Source organism: Salvelinus alpinus, chromosome 4 (assembly GCF_045679555.1).
Source record: "Salvelinus alpinus chromosome 4, SLU_Salpinus.1, whole genome shotgun sequence".
Classification (NCBI taxonomy): domain Eukaryota; kingdom Metazoa; phylum Chordata; class Actinopteri; order Salmoniformes; family Salmonidae; genus Salvelinus; species Salvelinus alpinus.
Window position 1 is genome coordinate 84388522 of NC_092089.1, and position 12887 is coordinate 84401408.

Sequence of the window (12887 nt, forward strand, 5' to 3'; positions counted from 1 at the left end):
GTTCATACAAGAGCAATAGGCACCTCCACAACTTACAAGAAACTCAGGGAGGGAGACTGCAAAAGGGATTATTGCGCAGACTGGTATTTATTGCACTCATTCTCTAAACAGAAACAATGCTCCGAAGTATTTACCCAACAGTGAGTGAATAAAACATGCTAAACACAAATGTAACATGCAACAATTTCAAAGATTTTACTGAGTTCATGAGGAAACTAGTCAATTTAAATTAGGCTGTGATCTATGGATTTCACATGACTGGGAATACAGATATGCATCTGCTGGTCACAGATACCTATAAAAAAAAATGGGCCTCACAATGGGACTAGGATCTCATCACGGTATTTTTATGCATTCAAATTGTCCGTAGCTTATGTCTGCCCATACCATAACCCCACCGCCACCACGGGGCACTCTGTTCACAACATTGACATCAGCAAACCACTCGCCCCCAAAACACCATACACATGGTCTGCGGTTTTGAGACCTGACAGATGTACTGACAAATTCTCTAAAATGACGGAGACAGCTTGTAGTAGAGAAATGAACATCCAATTCTCTGGTGGACATTCCTGCATTCAACATGCCAATTGCACTCCATCAAAACTAGAGACATCTGTGGCATTGTGTTGTGACAACTGCACATTTAGTGGCCTTTTGTCCCCAGCACAAGGTGCACCTGTGTAATGATCACGCTTCTTGATGTGCCACACCTGTCAGGTTAATGGATTATCTTGGCAAAGGATAAAATGCTCACTAACAGGGATATAAACAAAATTTGAGAGAAATAAGCTTATTGTGCATATGGAACATTTCTGGGCTCTTATTTTAGCTTGTGAAACATGGAACCAACACTTTAGATGTGTTTATATTTTTGTTCAGTCTACATACATTAAGAGTCATCCTACAAGCATACAATTATATATGATTAGCAGAGTATGGTTACTGCTGTGGCACTCCTACAAGCAATACAATATTGGGTCTTAAAAGGTCCAATGCATCTGTTTTTATCTCAATATCAAATCATTTCTGGGTAACAATTAAGTACCTTACTGTGATTTTCATTTAAAACAATGGTAAAAAATAGGTTTGGAACTCTATGTAATAGGTCTTTTAAGTAATTTACCGCCTGGTAATACCAGGCAGGCCAAAACTCCATCCCACTGTCTTTTCAAACACCTCTTACACTAAAAGGGCATTATCATACATTTCACAGTATTATTCCAAACTCAGTGTGAAAATATATATAAAAACAGGAAAATCAAGTTTGACTGCACTGGGCCTTTTAACACTTTCACTCTAAGAATATGATTTATCATTGTCATCAAGTACCTATAGATAGAAATTCAATACATTATAAATTCATTGTGTGAAGTGGATGTTCTCGACTGGTCATCTTCGGATATCACACATTTCTCTAGTTGCTCTGTATAAAACTATGTAAAAGATCCAGTTTGAAACATTTATCAAAGATAAAATGTGAGGTTTCCCATCAATAACAATATTCATAAATGTCTCAAATGCAAATTAACTGTAACTAAATACCCGTACACATACGACTGATAAATAATGTCAACATGTGAAAACATCACATCAAATAGTATCATAATAATCATACTAAAATGTGTGGGAACCTGGCCTACAGTCGCTGGAAGCCGACCGAGCAGAGTAGGAAGATGGCATAGAGCATCATGAGACAGAGACCCAGTCTGCGGTCCAACCACCAACGGTTCAGATGAACACTCAGGACCTGCAGAGAGAGAGTGATAGAGAGAAATGGAGAAAGAAGTGAGAGGTGGACAAAGAGGATTAGAGCAGCAGAAAAGTACTATATACAGTCTGATTTTGTTATGCAAATAACTTTAAAAGACATTACAGTGATACTCACAGTGAGGAACACTGAACCCAACAGCAGAACAACTGAATACACCAGGCCTTTACTGTTGATATACACCTGCCAACCATAAAAACAACCTCTTTTTGTAGATGCACATCTGGCAACCTCAAAGACACAACACCTAGCAGCTTTTTGGTTAATGAACATTTGTCATCCAGAGCCACACAGAAACGAATCAACACAACAACAAAAACATCTGGCCCTACCACTGATCCGTAGTCGACCACCAGAGTGCGCAGGAACCAAGGGAACCCAAGTCCCAGAAGCACATCGAAGATATTACTGCCAATGGAGTTAGAGACAGCCATATCCCCCATACCTACAATACACACACACACACACCATAGTCAAAACAAGGCATACTGTTAGAGACAGGCATGTCCTTCATACCGTACAAAACAAACAAAAAAAGGTTAACGTCACAACACACACAGATTGATTAGAATTTGATTACCTTGTCGTGCGACGATCAGGCTGGCCATACAGTCCGGTACGCTGGTGCCAGCTGCCAGGAAGGTGATGCCCATCACCACCTCAGGGATGCCCAGCGTGTAACTGATAATGGTCACCTGGGAGCATAGAGGGCATTAGGTGACATATGGGATTATAAAGCTGTTACATTCTTATCAACATGATCAAATCCCATTAGACAGCATTGTCCCACCTTGTAACACACAGCGTGTGTTATGTGTAGGAACATGTGTTTGTTTTTATGTGTGAGCTTGTGTATGTGTGATCTGTAGTCATACCATCCAGACCATCAGGTAGGAGAAGACTGCGATCCAGAGTGTGGAGGCCAGGAAGGTCAGGAGGTACCAGCGGCTCCAGCGAGGCAGGACACAGTTGGGTACAGTACAGCAGAGCAGGAGACACAGAGGCCATGACACCAGCCAGCGCACACGCTCACAGTGCCCTCCTGAGGATGGAGGGAGCAGCACCTTGGTTTTTCAATCATCAATCACAAAGTGCAACAGTAGTCACAAAGAGCTTTACAGTAACCTGACCTCAATCTACGAAGAGCTTTACAGTAACCTGACCTCAATCTACAAAGAGCAAGAAGCAGCAGCAAGAAACCTTGAGAGGAACCAGGCTCAATATCATCAGAATATAGCAACAGGTTCCTTGTTTGTAAATGTGTTTGTAAGGTTACGCTCACCTGGGACTATGAAGGGACTGAAGGAGACCTCCTCTTCTTCCTCCAGCTCTTCCTCTTCGGGCTGTAACCCCTCTGTGTTCTCCTCCGGCCCCCCATCCCTGTCTCCGTCCCCCTCCAGTGGCTGCCTCTCACTGTCCCCCGCTTCACCGTTCTCTATTCCCCATGATGCACCCCCATCTCCCCTCTCCTCCTCTGCCCCACTGTTCCCTATTCCCCATGTGGCCCCATCTACCCCCTCCTCCCCCGCTCCACCGTTCTCCTCCTGGCCCCGAGCCCGGCTCAACCTCTGCCTCTGTGAGTGAGAAGGTAAGAGACAAACTTTATACGTTTTACAGTTTTTATTTGTTAGAGTAGGAGAATGTCACAACTCGAGCATGGCGCAGGAGAACATCCAACAGCACAATGTTGGCATTCAGCATTAAGCCAGAACAGAACAACAGGAATGAAACAAGCATAGTGTGTCTGTTTGTGCTTTGTAATCGTGCATCCAGCAAAAGCTAAGGCATGGGAGTGTTAGGAAATATGCAAAGCATGTGTGTAGGGCTGTGGCGGCCACACGGATGTGCTTCATTTTAAAGAAGTTTTTTGGCCACTTTAGTTGTGATACAAACCTTATCAAAACATATAGGCCTATGGGCTAGGCTACATGAGGTGTGCGACTATGACTCAAAAAAATATATTTTTCTTGCCTTAAGATGGGCATCACAAGTGATAATATATAATTCACAAGTGATAAGCTAATATTGTCACCCATCAGACTATTCTTGATTTTATTTTTGTCTTTACATATACGTGTAAAATTCGTTTTGATTTAGAATGGACCATTATCATGCACCTGTCTCGAAACCGGGTCAGGGGGAAGAATACATGTCATCTCTGCACTTAAATAGCAAATAGAGGATACTTTTCCTGTGATTCATTTTCATACCAGCAGGTAGGCTATACTTCTGTTGTAAAGAGAACCAATGTGCTTAATATTTGCTAAATATTAGTAAAGTTGAGAAATAAATATAGTAGGCCTAGCCTATAGAAAGCAGATGGGATCCTCCTCTTTTTATTAGAGGCCATCACTATGTTTTCTCGCCTATAGAAATGATGTGCAACATGAGCTCATTGGCTCTCATGAAGTGTTTGATTAGATTTTTGATTACATTTGCATTGATGTCAGAGTGATTATAGGGACAATAGAGTGCTGAGTACCAGGCAGTTAGCAAGTTTGGTAGGCTACTAATGACCAGCAGAGCTTGGAAAAGCCTAATTACCGTGACTAAACGGTCACATGGAATTTGACTGCCTTCATTACTCGTGACCGCTGGTGTGGTGGTAATACGGACACCGCAACAGCCCTACGTGGGTGTTTTTTGCACTTCTATAATAACTTCTATAATAACCATGCATCTTTCCATGCTAAGGTGTGGAGACATACTGCTGTGTGTGTGGTGTGTGTTCGTGTGTCCTGTGTACCTCATTGATGACCATGCGTCCTGCCATGCGGAGACGTGTGTAGGGGGGGAAATGTGGGGTGATCAGGAGATGGAGGCTTGCCTCAGAGAAGCTCAGCTGGTGAGGGTGCAGACTCATCAACTCATCCACCATCACTACTGCAGTCTCCTGCCCTGCACACGAATCTGGGAGAGATGTGGGAGGAGGAGAAGGAGGTGGAGAAGAGAGTGAGGAGGAGTAGATAGGGAGGAGGAGGAGAGAGAGAGGAGGAGAAAGGAGAGAGGGAGGAGGTGAGCAAAAGTACGTTTTCAACTGAAAGAGCTACTTTATGTCTGTCTATTTTAGAATCATGATCCAATGGGATATGTTCCATTTGATTGAAAACAATTTGAAGCAATGTGGATATAAGTGTGTCCGTACACACACACACACACAAACAATCAGTGGTAGAGACACAAACCGACCTCTCTTCAGCAGCACCATGTCGGTGTCACAGTCGACTCCTCCATGCCCCACTGCGGTGGTCCGTCTCAAGGTACTGAAGCAGGGCTGGCCCCCTCGACCACAGTGCCTCTCCACCCAGCCCGACAGGGGTCTGTTGAACCTACACAAAACACACACACACACACACAGTATAGCAACCAACATTTGTCATGGATAGATACCTTGCTTGTGCTTATCTGAAGTAAAATGTTGTGGGGTAAGAGGGGGAACTGAACAAATTGTAAACTATAAGAGGCACAGACAAAGTCAGTAACCTACCCCATGACGATAATGTAGTCAGTAACCTACCCCATGACGATAATGTAGTCAGTTACTCACTTCATGATGATAATGTAGACTAGATACATGGAGATCAGTATGATGGTCTCCCACCTACAACAGAGAAAAACTGTTTAAAAGTACAATCTGTATGTATCATCGAGTTATAAATATGTAGAGAACCCAGTCTTGTTAATGGTCCAATGTCCTTACCAAATCACTTTGTCATCATAGATCACCACAATCAGCATCAATATAGACAGGATGTAGTAGAGAGAATCCCGAAGCAGCGGCCACCAGCTCAGCGAGATAGGCTGAGAGAGAACACAACATACTGCTGTACAACACTGCCTGTCTAAATCTAAATCCTGCCATATTGCTTTCACCCGTCTCAAAAAAGTTGAGTAACCTGTCCGGCAAAGATCCCACAAACGCCGATGATGACGAGGATGTTGAAGACAGCCGATCCCACAATGGTGCCTACCCCCAGGTCACCTTTAGTGATAAAGACACCTGGGAGAACAAGAGGTCAACAGCAGTGCATATTGATCCAATCAGTCCAATCGGTATGCATTTGCAGGACCTTCTGGTGACCTGGGCCATGTTCAGTACAAAAACGTTGTGGAACTTTGCAGATAGATATCCCATGACTAGAGCTGACGTGATTCCTTATTCTATATACCAGAGAAGCATGTTTGTTCTACATCATAGATTTCTATCTGAACGTTGTCCAACGCTTTGTCCTGCTGAACGCGGCCCAGGATTAAGGATGTAGAATACTGACCAATTAAGGAGGTGAAGAGCTCAGGGGCGGAGCTCCCAGCCGCCATGAACGTTGCCCCGGCAACATCCTCACTGAGTTGAAGATTCTAGAAAAGAGGTTAATGGATAAACAGAGAGGCTTTGTAATTAAAACAAACTTCAAACAGTGAAAAGGCAATCAAAAAGTAATGAGGGAAACAAACCGCAGGTTGGCATTTATTGAGATGACATATACTGTACGCAGCAATGCAGAGTGGTCACGAGCTGGCACAGCCACAAAGTCATTAAACCTAACCCAAAACTTGACCCTAACCTTAAAACACACTGCTAACCGTAATGCCTAACCCTAACCTTAAAATAAGACCAAAAAGCTAACATTTTTACAATATAGCCAATTTTGACTTTGCAGCTGGCCCATCTAGCAGTTCTGCCTCATCTAGCAGTTCTGCCTCTAGGGCAAGACTCATGACAATAAATGTCAACCTGCAAAGAAACCAACAGAAGTGGGAAGGTGTTTTTATTGTCACCTCTGATATCTTCTCCAGTGATGGAACAAAATAGACATCACAGACTATAGCCAGGGCATAGAACATGTAGATCGCCTAGAAAACACAGGAGGAGAAACAGCTTGTCTGTGGACTGAGTTGGATGACATAGTGATTGTTGGGGTACTGTTACAGTAGAATGGTATACTACGACAGCATTGTTAAACAACGCAGTAAGCTACATAGAGATCCTATTAAATGACCATATATGCATTCTAATTCCTAATGACATGGTAGGCCACTCACACAGACTACATGGAGAAGAACTGCTCCTTTTCTCCTCTGCTCTGGAGAGAAAATATCTGCTGGAAACTCGTGGATTGCTGAAAGAGAGGGAGAGGAGAGAGAGATTGAGTGTGTTTTCTGAAGAAGGGTTCCAATTCAAGGGAATAAGACACAGTTTGTTGCGCTCCAAAACTCTAGCAGTTCTTGAGATTTGAGATCATGTGACCATGTGAGTGTTCCATATCATCTCCCAGCAACAGCCACACAGCTCCTGGTTTAAGTGGACTCTTTAGGATATACAGATCATTCAGGAAAGTATTCAGACCCCTTGACTTTTTCCACATTTTGTGACGTTACAGCCTTATTCTAAAATGGATTAAATTATTTTTTGTCCTCATCAATCTACACACAATACCCCATAATGACAAAACGAAAACAGGTTTTTAGTAATGTTAGCAAATGTATTAAAAATGTAAAACAGAAATACCTTATTTACATAAGTATTCAGACCCTTTGCTATGAGAATCGAAATTGAGCTCAGGTGCATCCTGTTTCCATTGATCATCCTTGAGATGTTTCTGTCGTGTCTTTGGCTATGCCAGATTAATTGCTATGACATACTATTCTATAAAATAATTGATCCGTAATTAATATTACCTGATTGAACTAATCATGTAAATGTAATTAACTAGAGAGGGACACCACGAAAGAATATTTATAGAGCTGTTATCTTCCGAATAAACTCTTAAAGATTTAGTAATATTTTACATCCATAGCAGTCAACATTAATCGTCATCTTATTCAGTCTCATCTGAAAGTTGTAAATCCACATTTTGTTATGTTACAGCCTTATTCTAAAATGTATTAAATCGTTTTTACCCCCTCAATCTACACACAATAACCCCATACTGACAAAAAAAAACACGGAAATATCATATTTACATAAGTATTCAGACCCTTTAATCAGTCATTTGTTGAAGGACCTTTGGCAGCGATTACAGCCTGGACCCTTGGCCTGGACCCTAAACTCATTCACATTGGCCTACGTACATTTGCATGCATACATGTTTCACACACACTAACTTAAGCACGCACACCAGACGTGACAAGAAAAGTGGGCGATACTAACAGGGCAGCATTTAAAAAAGCCCAGAATACACTCTGCTAGCAGTTCTAGAATTTAGCATTTAGTTGCCTAGCAACACGGACCTCAAAGGCGTATTAATGAGGGTTTAGGCATCAGTCTGAACCCCTTTAAAGCCAGACTCAGTAAGTATAATTTACGTCATTTGTGATTATGAAATATCAAACTGTCGGGGAGCCAAAACAAACCCAGGCAAAACATAATTCTCAAGCGGCCACTGGGCAAGCCATCCTTTGATCTGTCAGTATCAGACAGCCGGTGTTCTTGTTTGCTTGTAGCCTACAAGCATGTAGGTTACTCTACTGCACACAAAATGAAAATGTACAAGTGGAGTCAGCTATGAACGTTACAGCAGTAAAATGTCATTTTAATAGACAAGTTCAACAATATAGACCGCCTAATGCGGAGCAACGGTAGGGGTGTTATCTGGGCTCCCGAGTAACGCAGCGGTCTAAGGCACTGCATCACTACAGTCCCTGGTTTGAATTCAGGCTGTATCACATCCGGCCGTGATTGGGAGTCCAATAGAGCGGCGCACAATTAGCCCAGCGTCGTCCTGGTTTGGCCGTCATTGTAAATAAAAATGTGTTCTTAACTGACTTGCCAAGTTAAATAAAAATGTTGCTTGACCAATAGCAACTATAGGTTTGAATAAATGTGCCATCAAAGGATTGCAATAGTAAACTCCACATTCAAGAAGAAAAAAACTATTAGCCAACTAGCAACTGCATGAACATTTATTTGGCCGATCACCCACCCGTAGGCTATGCACATTTGCAAGCAATGCGTGTGTGTGTATCTATCCATTTGCTAGGCAGCTAAATTAGCTAGCTAGCTTGCTTCACTTACCAGCAGACAGAGCTGGCATTCGTGATTAGTGTCCAGCATTCTGCTAGCATTGCTCGTGCTGAGAAGTCTGAAATATGTTCCAACTAGCAAATGTTGCACTAGGAAAATATTCTCAATCCCTTGCTGAATGAAAATCGCCAACAATTTCAGTTAATTCAAAACTCAAACTAGCAACATCAAAGTAACTTTGTAATGACAGACCGACCAGTGTTTTCAAATCTGCGTGCTTGCATATCATCAACTATAGCACAGACGGACTGACAGCCAGGATCCAATAATATTAACCGTTACAACATGCATTTGTCTGCTAAATTACACGTTTATTCTGTATCACTCAACTCTCATTTATGAGTCTCGTTTGTATTAATAAGAGAGATATACACTATCTATACAAAAGTATGTGGACACCCCTTCAAATGAGTGGATTCGGCTATTTCAGCCACACCTGTTGCTGACAGGTGTATAAAATCAAGCACACGGCCATGCACTCTCCATAGACAAACACTGGCAGTAGAATGGCCTTACTGAAGCTCAGAACCTTTCAATGTGGCACCGTCATAGGATGCCACCTTTTCAACAAGTCAGTTGGTCAAATTTCTGCCCAGCTAGTGCTGCCACGGTCAACTGTAAATGCTGTTATTGTGAAGTGAAAACATCTAGGAGCTTTCTAACCTTTATTTACCTAGGCAAGTCAATTAAGAACAAATTCTTATTTACAATGACGGCCTATGGGACTCCCAATCGCAGCCAGACGTGATACAGCCTGGATTCAAACCAGGTACTGTAGTGCCTTAGACCACTGTGCCACTCGGGAGCTACTGTAACCGATGTGAAATGGCTAGCTAGTTAGCGGTGGTGCGCGCTAATAGTGTTTCAATCGGTGACGTCACTCGCTTTGAGACCTTGAAGTAGTTTTTGCGGCTTTTGAGACCTTGAAGTAGTTTTCGCGGCTTTTGTGGAGCGATGGGTAATGATGCTTCCTGGGTAACTGTTGTTGATGTGTGCAGAGGGTCCCTGGTTCGCGCCCGGGTCGGGGCGAGGTAACGGACTAAAGTTAAACTGTTACACTACAATGGCTCAGCCGAGAAGTGGTTGAATGCCGAGTGCTGAAGCACGTAGCATGTAAAAATAGTCTGTCCTCGGTTGCAACACTCACTACTGCATTCCAAACTCCCTCTGGAAGCAAAATCAGCACAAGAACTGTTCGTCAGGAGATTCATGAAAGTGTTTCCATGGCTGAGCAGCTACACATAAGTGTCAGCTGGGGTGGTGTAAAGCTCTGGAGCAGTGGAAATGCATTCTCTGGAGTGATGAATCACGCTTCACCATCTGGCAGTCCAACGGACGATTCTGAGTTTGGCGAATGTCAGGAGAATGCTAACTGCCCCAATGCATAGCGCCAACTGTAAAGTTTGGTGGAGGAGGAATAATGGTCTGGCGCTACTTTTCATGGTTCGGGCTAGGCCCCTTAGTTCCAGTGAAGGGAAATCTTAACGTTACAGCATACAATGACATTCTAGACGATTCTATGCTTCTAACTTTGTCGCAACAGTTTGGGGAAGGCCCTTTCCTGTTTCAGCATGACAATGCCGCTGTGCACAAAGCGAGGTCCATGCAGAAATGGTTTGTCGAGATCGGTGTGAAAGAACTTGATTGGCATGCACAGAGCCCTGACCTCAACCCCATCGAACACCTTTGGGATGAATTGGAACGCCGACTGCGAGCCAGGCCTAATTGCCCAATATCAGTGCCCGACCTCACTAATAATCTTGAGACTTAATGGAAGCAAGTCCCCGCAGCAATGTTCCAACATCTAGTGCAAAGCCTTCCGAGAAGAGTGGAGGCTGTTATAGCTACAAAGGGGGGACCAACTTCATATTAACGCCTGTGATTTTGGAAAGAGATGTTCGACAAGCAGGTGTCCACATACTTTTGGTAATGTAGTGTAGCTAGATATGTAGTGTTGATGTGTTGCTGTAGTCGTGGCGGGAGACATTTAGAACATGTGCGATAGAAATTATCACTAGGCCTATGCCTCATCATTTCCTGGAGAAATCTGAGCTGCAATTTGTTAATAAAACTGCTGGAGTTATAATTCGTAAAACCTTCATTTGTGTCACTTTGAAGTGATCCAAATGGCAAATTCATCTTTCATCAATATATTTCAAGATATGTTAAACCTGAAGAAGAAAAATGACATTTTATTTGCGACTTACTGAGTCTGGCTTTAAAGAAATGATGAGAGACAGCCAGAGAGATTGACAGATAGGCTAGAGACACTGGATGAGTGAGTGGGAAGCAGAGGAGTAATGCACAGGTAGAAAGACAAGACACTAATGATCCAAGAGCACAGAAACAAACAAAAACACTTGTGCACCAGCTCTGGGCGTTGTAGGAGTGTAGGAGGTGTGGTTCTCCTCTTCTCTCTCCTGCATTAGTTCTCTCTTAGACCACGGGAAGTCACCAACAACACCACTGGGGCTTGGAGAGTCTGTCAGGATAGAGCAGCATAAATTATTTCCTAAAAGATATTAGCCTATTAAATATTATGTGTTTATAAAAAGCGATCACATTGTTTTTAGGGGAGGCCGGGGTAGGCCGTAATTTGTAAATAAGAATTTGTTCTTAACTGTCTTGCCAGGTTAAATAAAACATTTGAAAATAATACGAATTTAATAATGAAACAGGTGTGATGATTGAATAAACCACTGATATTTTATGTATGAATGAAATGAATAACGCGACTCTGGGGGAAACGCACCTGTTACGTCTAGGAGCTGCATGAGCCAGGTGGCGGTGATCAGCCCGACTCCACAGACACCGAGCCGCCAGAAAAGCCGCATGCGCTTAGGTCTCACCGCCGCCTTCATCTCGCCGCTGTTCCCTCAGCTCAGAACATGTCAGTCACCATCGCAGCGTCGGTTCTCCGGTTTATATCAGATGATCAGATGGAATCTTTTTCATGCACTCTCAGGGAAAGCTAGTTCTTCACGTGCAGCCATGGATTTGTATTGTCAGCATCCCTGCACCCATTCTTTCCCACTCTCTGTCTTCAGAAGCGCAGCATCTTCCGCGGACATCTGTCCGTTCCTCCACGTTACCGAGGATACAGGATATGGGCTTTTTGCTAAATAATTAGTCTCGCACTCAATAGCTTACGGTTTTAAGCGTCACATCGTCGCAAGTCTGTACTATTTCCAGAATTTCCCACTCCTCCCATCATGTGTCCTTCGCTCCCAGTCTGTTCCAGTATCTTCATGACTCCGTCACGAGGGGTGTTTACCGTGAGCTCGTGGTGCCACCATCAGTGAGCACGACAATTGGGTGGGGCGCACCAACGAGCGAGCTCCAGTCTCAGGGACTAAATATGTATTTATCAACATGAGGCATGTTATGTTACGCCATTATGTCATTAATAATATAATATAAGACACACAACACAGACACAATTCCAATAAATAAATCATTATTTTATGTTTATGAAAATACATCCACAAATACGAGCACAAAATAATTGTTGCAGGAGTAGCACTGACCAATAGGGTACTAGGTGGTAACTGCCTCCCTAGGCAAGACAAAAAAACTACAATAGTCCCAGTAAGCAACATTAAATAGAAATTAGGTTTAACTTAGGTTCTGAATGAAAGGTCAAAATACTTTTCTGGAAGTTGAAATCAAGTACATTTTCGGTTCTAGGTGAAAGTTGAGAATATATAATTCATAGATGTCTATGTTTGGGCCAAATCAAGGCTGGTCCAGACCAAAAACCAACGTTCGTGGACATGGAAATCAAAGCTGGTCCAGACTGCACCAAAAAAGACCTCCAGTCTGGACATCACCAAAAAAAGATGTCCAAAAGGCATCAGTGTCGTTCTGTGCTTATTGTGGTATAGCCTACAGTGTAGCCGGAAATGTCATTTTAGAAATGCCCATCTACGTGGTAGGCCTACCGTTTGCAATGGCATTTTATGATTGCCCTTCCATTTGTAAAACAGGCAGTTGTATTGGCTTTATTCGTCCTGATTCCTGTGACTAATCAATTTGGCAATTTAAGCTCTGAATATCAGCTACCCAGTCGCGACCCGTCATTCAGGGCAGGTGGGG

At 42.9% G+C, this 12887-nt stretch overlaps 1 protein-coding gene across 2 annotated transcripts; it reads right to left on the reverse strand.

The window, feature by feature from the left end:
• Window positions 1-68: 68 nt before the first annotated feature.
• Window positions 69-12128, reverse strand: LOC139574573 (sodium/potassium/calcium exchanger 3-like). Of its 2 annotated transcripts, none has more exons than XM_071399295.1 (16): window positions 11545-12128; window positions 11161-11274; window positions 6812-6888; window positions 6548-6622; window positions 6043-6127; window positions 5668-5771; window positions 5472-5572; window positions 5319-5372; window positions 4961-5100; window positions 4599-4681; window positions 3054-3345; window positions 2647-2813; window positions 2352-2466; window positions 2104-2216; window positions 1889-1954; window positions 69-1750 (listed from the first exon to the last, which is right to left on the reverse strand). In XM_071399295.1, the coding sequence occupies exons 1-16, from the start codon at window positions 11651-11653 to the stop codon at window positions 1640-1642; spliced, it is 1806 nt and encodes a 601-aa protein (XP_071255396.1). In that variant the 5' UTR covers window positions 11654-12128; the 3' UTR covers window positions 69-1639. The 2 variants fall into 2 exon arrangements, with proteins under 2 accessions (XP_071255396.1, XP_071255394.1); XM_071399293.1 differs by having other exon boundaries at window positions 4518-4681.
• Between the last annotated feature and the right edge of the window lie 759 nt (window positions 12129-12887).

Excerpts from the sequence above, each read along its gene's own strand:
- LOC139574573 (XM_071399293.1), bottom strand. The coding sequence starts at position 11,653 with ATGAAGGCGGCGGTGAGACCTAAGCGCATGCGGCTTTTCTGGCGGCTC. Across the intron at positions 5,101-5,318 it reads GTCTACATTATCATCATGAA|GTTCAACAGACCCCTGTCGG; the intron begins GTGAGTAACTGA and ends TGTTTTGTGTAG. Across the intron at positions 4,682-4,960 it reads CATGGTGCTGCTGAAGAGAG|ATTCGTGTGCAGGGCAGGAG; the intron begins GTCGGTTTGTGT and ends CATCTCTCCCAG.